Source organism: Labrus bergylta, chromosome 17, assembly GCF_963930695.1.
Source record: "Labrus bergylta chromosome 17, fLabBer1.1, whole genome shotgun sequence".
Taxonomy (NCBI): domain Eukaryota; kingdom Metazoa; phylum Chordata; class Actinopteri; order Labriformes; family Labridae; genus Labrus; species Labrus bergylta.
This window is the reverse complement of record NC_089211.1, coordinates 12,053,709-12,064,546: the sequence shown is the minus strand read 5'-3', so window position 1 is coordinate 12,064,546 and position 10,838 is coordinate 12,053,709. Positions and strand designations below refer to the sequence as shown.

Here is a 10,838-nt window from a genome sequence, read left to right as displayed (position 1 = left end):
TCGAGCATTGGATAAAGCGACACCAGAGCAATCGTAAAAAAAAAAAAAAAAAAAAAAAAGGAAATAAACATTACACATTTGTTTGTACAGGCTTATAAAATGTGACAAGAAATTTCCCATGTGAATTCAACGGAATGCTCCTTTAATGAATTTGCGCAACAGTAGAGCTAGAAGTATTCTTTCTGAGGGTGTTTAGGTCACTCTGATATTTCTGTCTTTATAGAAGCCATGTTTTCCTGTGGTCTTAACCATTGAGACCATAAACCAGGTCTCTCTTTCCATCCCCCCCCCCACCCCACCCCCCACACTTAACCAGGTTGCTAACAGTGATGTGATTAATGACCAGTGTGGCTATAAGCAAGGCTATGTAGAAACCCCAGAATATACACGCCAGCACAGCACCAACACTACACAGCCAAAAGGTCTGTGGTGAGCTGTAAGTGGTTTTATTTAACCTGGCTGCAGAACGCTTACAAGCACAGTTTCCCCCGCGCTTATGCCAATCCAAATGACAAGCTTCATGACTGTGACAGTGCGTGCCATTTTACACAGAGCCAAGATGGCCGCTGTTCAAAAGGGCAGGGAGAAAGCAAGTCACCAGAATTTATGTCAGGGGGATTTTTTATTTATTTATTTATTTATTTATTTAAAGAGTTGTTGCTTAGCAGTGGAGCGATTGTGGCTGGGTGCTTGGCATTAAAAGTCTATATAACTGGCGTGCTGTGACTTTGTGTTGATGTTTGTTTGTATTTGCATGTCTGTCTGCAGTGTCTGGTCTTAATCATCCAATCTGCTTCCTCTCACCCAAAGGTTAGCCTTACTGTACTTTTAATGTCTGTCCCTGGAGCTCAACACACACACACACACACACACACACACACACACACACACACACACACACACACACACACACACACACACACAAGTGTAATAGAGGTCCAACTTTGAGTCAGGGCAGAAAGCGGCAGCTCCAGCACAACAAACCAACCCAGGCTTTTTGGCTCTTACTGGGCAGCTGGTGCTCCACCCTTCTGCCCACTGGCCACTACCAACCAAGGAGCACCACACACTACTCACAATGCTAGGCTGGACTTCTAAAGCAGGAGGAGTCCGGGAAGACATTAACAAGAAAAACAGATACATGTAGGAGTACTTACATTTTAACAACCAAGCTGTTTTTTTTTATGTTTTTTTTTCACACTTGACTCAAAATATTGTTACATAGGTTAGTAGTTTTGATGATGGCTTTGCATCTTGTCAGTTACTTGCGGTTGTATTTTTACTGTTTGGATTGTGGGCTATATTGCAGGCTGTTGTTGCTGGGAGTATATCACAATGTCATGTTCAAACCAGGGGTGGATCCAGATTTTTCTGCACTGGGGTGGTCCCACTGAGCTACAAACTTGTGTGTGTAAAAATGTATTTACTATAAAAAGTAACAAAACAGACTGTCAACATACAAATATTTTAAGCTTAATCCTTTAAGGACTAAACAAATTTGCATTTCCAAAGCCACAATTTAAAAAAAAAAAAAGAAAAAAAAGAAATGAGCTTACCTTTTTTTTTTTTAATGCAAAAGAAGCTACTAGCAGGCTGTTGCAGCACAGACATGTAGTTGATTTTAACACATTTACAGCCGCTAACAAGCAGAACTACACTGAAAGTTTAGGATTTATCCCATATTGTCCCAACAGATGTGTTAATGTTAGAGATCTACAAAAATGCATGAGGTGCATAATTAATGTTAAATACAAACCAACTAGATGTGGAGTGAGTCAACAGGATTGTAAGTTTTCTTCCTCCATAACTGATCCCAGCAAAGGGAACAAAGGGACCGTTTTTTTGTGACAGCATAATTGGTCTGAGCAGGTTGCACCAGCCCAGTGAAGGGCTAAGAAGAGCACCCAGCTGGAAGAAAGACAGATCTGTTTCCACCCCCCTGCACCCCCCCCCCCCCCCCCTGCCCCCGCCTTCACCTCCGCCTCCCTCCTGTCCCCACCTTTTTCTTCTACTTCTTCTTCTTCTTATCCTTCCATGCTTCTCTCGAACACTCAGGGCCCCAAACTATGAGCCTGCAGCTCCTGTGTGAGTGTCGGCTGAGGTAACCGAGGCTTTCACTGCCAAGCTAACACTCAAAAGACTGAACAAGCCAGTTTAACAGCCCGCCCCCCCCCCCCCTCTCTCTCACCCGCCTCTCACCCCCTTCCCTCCTTCAGTGTGAAAAGAAGGTCACTGTGCCACGCCGGACGACTGTAGAGCATGTGCTGTTGGCCGGAGGTACCACTGACAAAAATCTCCCTGTGTCTTCTGAGCCGTCTCTAACCATCATGCCTTTTCATCTTCTACACACATGGAAACATGCTGAATCCCATGGTGCAAAATGTGCACATTCACACAAATACACACAAAGGCTCAGACAGGAAGAAACATACACAGCCTCAGATCCTCTCTGGCATTGCTGCTTCAGACCGTCATCTCCACTGATCGCCTGCTTGTTACAGGATTTACATTCACTCGTAAAATCCCCTCAGACACACACACACACACACACACACACAGACACACAGGCAACACGATCATCTCTGATTTCCCAGGAAGTGAGCATGTGATCATGGCGTTAAGCAAATATATTTAGCAAAATACCCAGAAACACACACACACAGCAGCGCCGATGACATCACTTGACATAATCTGTTCTCAGCGACAGCATACATCTGACACACACCCCTCAGAAAGGCTGGATTTTCATCATCTGCAGGCGGAAATGTGTATAAATGAGTTTACAGAGCTGAATAAGATTAAAATAGAAATTCTTCTGAGAGATGAACTACTTCAGTAACCATTACACCGGATGTGTCATGTCCAGACAAAAGGTCTAAAGTCATTATTAACTTGCTTGTTAGCTACATCAGGCACGGCAAGTTTATTCATATAGCACATTTCAACAACAAGGCAATTCAAAGTGCTTTCAGATACAGATACAACAGTCAGATACAACATTAGCAAAGTTCTTTAGTCGAGGTGTTAGTAATGTGAAAAAAATGCTAAGTTCTATTAGCTGTAAATATACCTTTTTTTAAGTATATAGAGGAATATATGTCAAGAATATACCAATACATAGCAATGATGTGTAAATTAGTTTAACTGCTAATTAATGCCAACCAAGCTAAAGTTAGCTCATAAGGTGATTCAGCAAAATATCATTAAAAAGGAGCAATATGTCAGATATGTGCCGAATTAAATCATAAAATGGCCTTTATCATCAGACATTGATGATATGCTGGCTTCTCTGATAATAATGCAGCAGCCAGTATGTCCTCTTTCTAAGTTTCAAATTCTGGGAATCCCCTACATGGCCGTTTTGGACGCCCCCTCGGTTTGCCGGATATGAGAAGAGTTGTCACGGACATCAACGGACATGTGCTGCAGCGGGGGCGAACACAGACTCTGAAAGACTCTGCATTTTCTAACAAGCTCCACCACCAGAAACGTGGTAAAACAAGGATTAATGATGGAGACGCTTTTGAAAAAATGGAGAGAGGTTATGGCAACTCTCAGGAGGAAGGTACAGCCGTCTCCAATGTCTTATGTCGTGTCAGGGTTACATATAGCTACTTTAAAATACCTTTTTGTCAATTGAGGTCAATGTTGTGTTATATTTGTAGTATTTAATGAGCTTACAGTATTATTAAATTAACATTTTATCTAGTGTGAGATAAATGATCTCTTTTGCTCCTCAGAAAATGTTCATGTGTTGGAGAGCTAACGGCTAAATTTGCCTCAATTTTCTTCTATTATCCATCCCTACTTTAAATCTTAAGTCTTATAATTAAAAGCGTGACACACAACGTGAACTTTTCTCTCCTCAAAAGACTCAGCCGCTCAGTTTACACAAAATAGATTTTTACTTATTAAGGTTACTTATTCCAAATAATTTTTTTGGGGGGATCTATAAACAGATCCACATTGATTAGTTTTTTCTTATTTGTTGACATTTGCAGATGGAACAGGATTTCATCTGTGATGATTTCTGCATTTCAAAACGCATATACAAAAGTTAACATTGATTTTTAAATGAGTTATAAAACAACCTTCAAAATGAACTGTCAACACTGTTATATATTGGATTTTGTAATTAATAGCCACTTATGAAAACTCTACACAGAGAGGTGTACCGATCTAAACACCAACGTTAGCTCAGTTATGACCCTGACCCCGCGATGAAGTACGCTTACAAGGATTTTGAATCAATCAACAACTCTAGTCCAGAGCAAGTTTAGTGAGGATTAAAATGACATAAAATGCAAAAACCACACTTCAGCCGTAGTCATAAATAACCTTCAACCAGAGAAATTGCAGAAAGAAAGCAAGGGTTTGTTATTGCCTAAAAATATCAGTGCTGACAGGACCCAGCTGAGGGAGGTGGAGGTTTTCGGACAATAAAACCATTGAGGCTTTTAAAGGTCTGTCCTGCTTTGGCATTCCTGCCCTCACAGACACAAAGCCACAGGTATTCCCCTGGTTTAGAGGCAGAGTTCCCTTCTGGAAACAGCATAGGAAGAAACAAGCCATTTTTTTTTGGGAACCACCCATTTCATTTCAGAAAGGTTTGAAAGCTCCTTTTCTCCAATGATGTCATTAAAAATTCACCAGGCAATGTTTGTGGGTTTGGATTTGAATTCAAAGATCTGACATGTATCCCCACTTTTCAGTACAATCCTATTTTTTCAACACATTTTCTTCTTCTGCAACCTTTCAGCTCACAAAATACACTTCTGCCTCCTTCAGAAATCAATCTTCATGTTCTCTCTTAAGGAGATTCGCCGTGCTTTTGCTTTTGCTTTTGCTTGCAGCATGCGATGAAAAAAAACAAAACGAGTCACAGTGATGTGAAAGAGACTTGTCAGTCATCGAACTGGGTACAAATGATCAAATACTTGATGCAACATTGCCGCATTCATGTTTGGAAAGCTGAGTTAAAAAATAAAAAGCTGGCAGCTGATGGTTGTGCTTCCACACGTTTGATTTTTTTTTTTTTTTACGAGCCTAGTGACACTGAATGACACTCGAGAGAGATTTCTTTATTCTGATCTTTCGCTCATGTTGCTGATCTGTTTTCTGTCGCAGTCATAAAATAAAAAAATAAAAAAAGAATTCTGCTCATCTCTGCTCAGCATGTGAACTTCTCATTTTGAAAAGCACCCCCCCTGCATTAAATAAACAAAACACAACATGGAAACATTAACTACTGTGGCTGGCACGCAGAGAAGGAAGAAAAAGAGAAGAAGAAGTCACTATAGATCAGGACAGCTCTCTGGCAGACGGTGTGACTCCTCCAGACTCGGGGTCAACCACTGGCATGAAACATCCTTCCTCCAGTTAGACCATTATCTCAAGCATATGTGTGCACCTATTGCCCGAAAGGCAAAGCATCCTCAAGGTAACGGAGTAAACATCATACCGTGTGTGTGTGTGTGTGTGTGTCTTTGTGTGTGAGCCGGAGTCTGTGTGTTTCTGTTACGCAACGGGAGAGTTCTTCCCATCTGTGCCTCTCTGCAGCCCCCGCATCCCTGACCAATGAAGCGAGAAACGACAGCTCTGCCTTGCACTCTGCCTCCCTTAGTCTTCCTCACAACACCATCCCACTCTTCATTATTACCATCGCACGCCCACTAAAAAAAAACACACTCTCAACTTTCATATCCTGCTTTTTTTGTTTTGGTTGGTTAAAACTTTACACACCCAGGGCCACCAGAATGATGCAATGTTTCATTTGTCATCACCTTCACTGTCCACATCACGCCTATCTGCCCTCAGCTTAAACCCCTACTAGACAACAAGAGCACTCTGCAGGGTGTCCAACCAACGTTTCACTTCTTATGCTCAAATTCCAGATTATCCCACTAAATGCATCTCTGTCTGCGACACATCCCCCCCCCCCCCCCCACTCTCCATCTCCGTCCCCTGCCCCACAGGGCTCATTGTTGAGGGCAAGATTTTTTTTTTAAAACAAAAGAGAGCAGACAGTGCAGCCATAATCCTAAACATAACAGCTGGGGAATTAGCTAGCCATTTGCTGAGGACCCGCTATTTGGCTTTCGCTGCTAACTATGCACAATCTTAATTGCTGTTGGAGAGGGGCATGTTAGCGTTGTACTTCATTGTTAATGATGTTTGCCTGTTACATGTCGTCAGGGAGGGTATGGTGATTAAAATGGATGGTGTCTTTCTGCCTCTCCCTCTGTCCCAACTTTCTCGTCCCCGGTTGCAACAGAATGCAACAGATTCCTTGCCGCTGCGTAGGGCTTTCTCATGAGCCGCTCGATGTCGAGTCTTATGTTAATGTTACAAAGAGTAATGTCTTTATGTTAAGTGTTATGACGAAACGTTTCTTGTCATTTGACTTCACTGAAAATATATCTGTGATGGTTACGGACAAAAGGCGATCCTGCACTCTCTCTAATGGCCGTATTCTGTCTGTAAAAACATTTGAGTTTTTTTTTTCCACCAGGGCCAATGCATCTGTTGAAATATATGAATTATAGATGCGCAGAGACTGGTTTTCCATTCAGGATATTTAGGCAGCGAGAGGAGAGACGTATCTGGTTTCTACAAAAGAAATGCCACTAGAATGATGACAGGCATGTCTTTAGTTCTGGATCACTTTATAACGACAACAAAATAGTGACGATATCAAGACTTAACAATGCTTGAATCCTCTCCTTCCTTTCCTCTTCCCCTCCTTACAGCCCATCCTGGCACGGGGTGCCTGCACCCTACTGCCCGTCTGGTCCGGCCAGGCACTGGTCCCAAATCTGTGACAATATATTGGCGCCAAACACGCTCCCTCACTTCAACAGTAGAAAACCAAAGAGAGACAACATACAAAATGTGAAGAACCACAGATTACTTGCCTCTTTGTAAACAGCACTTGAAGTCTAAAAATGACACAAATATTTGAACTACCAAAGCAGTAATTGTGAGCTGGCACAGCCTCTGCAATGGAAACTTTACAGAGGAATGACAGCAAACTAAGCCCTGCTAATGTGCTTCTATGAGTACAACACTCCTCTGTTGTTGGGCTCGAATCGGTTAGTCAGTGCCTGTGTCTTTAGCTCCAGGCTGCACATCTATCTGCTATAGCTGCTGCTCTATTACAGGTGCCATGGCTCCAAGGCTGCAATTTAGCGGTTAGGAATACTGAAGATAATGCGTTGTCAAGATGCGAGTGGATTTCTTGTGTCCCGGTCTGCGCTAGACGGAAATGTCTTCGAGTCATGCAGAAAGAGAGAAAGGCAGGCAGACAGATGGACACCTGTGATTGGAATTCTGTACTCAGAGCCAGAGGAGCCGTCTGAGTAAGACTAGGCCTGCAGTTTCAACCCAGGCTGACCGCATTTATTGTTCACCCACCCGGCTGACATTCCAGGCATAAGCAGAGGTGGATCTTTCATCCGTCTCCCACACAAGGCCACGCAAAGGACGCTCAGTCTTGAGTGTTGGCGCGCACGCACACACAATCACACACACACACACACACACACACACACACACACACACACACACATTATCAATCATGTGAACATCTGGACGCTTTGGGGGTTTTAAGAGGAAAGGAATATTAGGAGGAAAGGGGGCTTGAAATGTAAATGAGTTGGCGGTAACATAATTCCAGCATGACTAAATTACACTCATTCACTCTGGCATCCATTCTTTTTGTCTGTCTTCCGAGCACAGCCAGGCTTATCATGTTTCTTTGTGAATCTGAAAGGTCCACCTACTCTCCACCACAACAAATATTTGAGAGCAGACAACACTCACCTAGATGGTCTCCATGGTAACTGTTGTCGTGGGACGTTCTGCCATGTGGCATCAGGTCATGGTGGGCAGCAGGTGGCCAGATTTGCCCAGTCTTGCGAACACTCACAATCGTAGCCTCAGACATGACCACGTGGCCTCCCTGCTGCCGGTGGTGACGCTTCTGGGACTGAGGGGTCGGAGGGCTGCTGCTGTCGAAGGAGTGCTGGGAGTTCTGGGAATTCTGGGACGGCGAGCGACTCTTCTCCCTGAAGGGACGACGGAAGGCAGTGGTGGGACTTGGCGAGACGTGGCTGGACTGGCCTGAGGAGAAGTCCTCCTCGCTGGACGTGAGGTTTTCGTTGGAGCTGCAGTCCGGCGTGTAGCCACCGCCGCCACCAACATCCTCAAAGCTGCCTGGGGAGTAGGAACGGCGTGGCCAGGTCAACAGGTGGTCATCACCTCCCCCAAGGTCCCTCATTGTGACTCCACCACCCCCTCCACCACTACCTCTCCCATCTCCTCCGCCACCTTCTCCCATCATCACCCCACCGACATAGACGCTGGAGTAGGCTTGGAACTCAGAGGGCTGCCAAGGAGGGGGGGGAGGTTTGCCCCCATTGGCCCTCCCTGAATGTCGCTGGTTGGGCTCCCCATCTTCATATTCAGCATCATACCCGCAGGTGCTCTCGGTGGAACGACCCCTGTACACTGGTCGAGCACGGAGCTCCCCTGCTACTGTTGCTAGGTTACCTGGGAGTGAGTGAAGGGATCTTTTTCGCTCCATCTGCATGGCCTGGCTGCCCAGGGTGCTGATCTTGTCGGAGACATCACGGTCGTTGACCCTGACCAGACCCCTGTCGTGGTGAAACTCCATGTTGGTGTAGAACGGCGGCGGCGGAGGCGGCAGCTGCTGCTGCTTCTCTTGGCCCTTCGCTGCATCGCCTGCAGAGTGAGAGTTGGCCCGCTTGATCCTCTCAAAGTTGGACCGCAGTGCTGCCACCCCAAGTCCCATCCCCAGCTTGTCTTTGGGGTCAGAGAGCAGCTCCTTATCCGGGGGCGGAAGGTTTGGCCTGCGGGGGGAAACGGTGATGCCGCTTCGCTGCTTGGACGGCGAGAGGCCATCAAGGTTGTCGCAAGAGGTCGACTCAACCTGCTGGGGAACCTCAAAAGCGGACTCCAGGCCGTCTCCATGGGAAGCTGACTTCCTGGCTGGTGGAGGTCTGGGTTTGGACCTACCAGCTCCTTCTCCTAGAGGCTGATACCGGCTCCTATCCCCAATACTTCCACTCCCAGCGCCATACCCTCCACCTCCTACTACAACTCCAACGCCACCGGTCTCCTGCATGTGTGGCTGCTGGGATTGGCACTCCGCTCCCTGTGTGGACGCAGAGTCCACCCCCTCGTTCAGGGGGGTCTTCCTGAAGCCCCATCGCTGCTTGTCATAGCTCTTCCTCTCCTTCGCCAGGAGAGTCTGCAGGTAGATCATGCGAAAGCGCTCCTTGTTCACCTCCTGCTCCAGGCGCCTGATGGACGCCTTGCACCTCTCCAGCTCCTGCTCAATTCCTCCAACAGACCGCAGCTCCATCTTTGGGGGCTCTGACTCTGGAAACTGTGCCTTCCACGCTTCAATGAAACCCACCGGCTCCACCATATTGTGCCTGGCGTACCCTTATTCACTCGGGCTGGATGAATGATGCCAAAAGGGCACCTTTTAAGTCCACTTTAAGAATTAAGCACAACAATGGCAACCTACAGTCAGAAAATCAGCGGCACGCTTTATAACAATCCTTTAGGCAAGCCGTTCAGAAACATACAGCCTAATTGCTGACACTTGTCGTGGGCTGCGCAGATGCAACAATGCATCCCATTCTGAACAAGAGAACCGGGCCGTTCAGTCAGAGGGAATGTGTGAGGCATAAAAAGCAACAAAAAGCTGGAAGAAAGCCCGTCTTTCTCGTGCATTATTCCAGAAAAGGCCACTTTCAGACGTAGACTGTTTTTTTTTTTGTTTTTTTCCCTTTTAAAATCTCAGCCTCGACACAATGACAGCATCTGTCCTCGCGGGATGACACGGGCTCCCAGGGAAAGAGAGAGAGAGAAAAAAAAAAAAAAAAGAGAAAGTGATTAAATCCTTCTAGATTCACTCACTGTGTTTGTTTACCGTTCCGCGTTTGTTAGTGACAGTGGGTCTTGTTCACTCTCGCCCATTCATACGGCAGTAATCCCGGCTGCTGCTGCTGCTGCTGCTGCTGCTGCTGCTCCAGCCTGAGCGCCTTTGTACCAGCAGCGCTCAAGGAGAATGGATAAAAAGCGCTAAACACAACATCGACAACATCTGACTTTCTCTCGAGGACGCGATTAAGCTGCAACTACGTCCCGGTTGCAGTAAACGAATCGTCCCATTATCCCATTTTTTTTTATTTTTTTTTTAATGCCACAGCTTGGACGAGGTATTTTTTTCGTTTAATTCTAATCTTTTTTTTTTTTCCCCCCCCGAGGTTTATCCCGTTTCTCCGGTCGAGATGGTGCTGCTGTGTGTGCTCCCATCTCAGGCCAGCAAACACTGGAGAGGGGGCTGAGAATGGGAGGGACCAGAGAGGCAGTGATCCTGCTGGTTAAAGAGACAGAGCCGGGATGCAGCCACTGATTCCTGCTTTGAAATGTAACTGTTCAAACTTCTTTTCGTACATTTGACTTAAAAATAAAAGGGGTGTTTTGCATTTAGCAGCGTAGGCACGTAAATCCGAACACATTTCTCCGTTTCCTTTTTTGTTTTACTTGGGTCGCATGATTTGCTGCAGCTGCAAACCCATCTCAACTTTTGAGCGTGTCCTTTCATATTCAGAAAGCCTAAAATGACAATAGTTGGTGATCAAAAAACGGGTTTGTCAAGACGTGCCTTCTGGGTTTCTTGAAAAAAAGGTGCTGGCTGTACCTGTCGAGCAGGTGTTGCAGAACATGTGGCAGTGATTTTGATATCTTTAACCCAACACTGACACCTGGTGGTGATATGTGGAATTGTTTTTAGGAAAAGTAAA

At 45.6% G+C, this 10,838-nt stretch overlaps 1 protein-coding gene across 1 annotated transcript in view; it reads right to left on the bottom strand.

The window, feature by feature from the left end:
* The window catches only part of bcr (BCR activator of RhoGEF and GTPase), an 87,723-nt gene extending 76,889 nt beyond the window's left edge, over positions 1-10,834 (bottom strand). Inside the window, exon 1 of the mRNA XM_020638093.3 lies at positions 7,822-10,834. Within this exon, the coding sequence (XP_020493749.1) occupies positions 7,822-9,451 (1,630 nt within the window). The 5' untranslated portion in view covers positions 9,452-10,834. The remainder of the gene's footprint in view (positions 1-7,821) is intronic.
* Between the last annotated feature and the right edge of the window lie 4 nt (positions 10,835-10,838).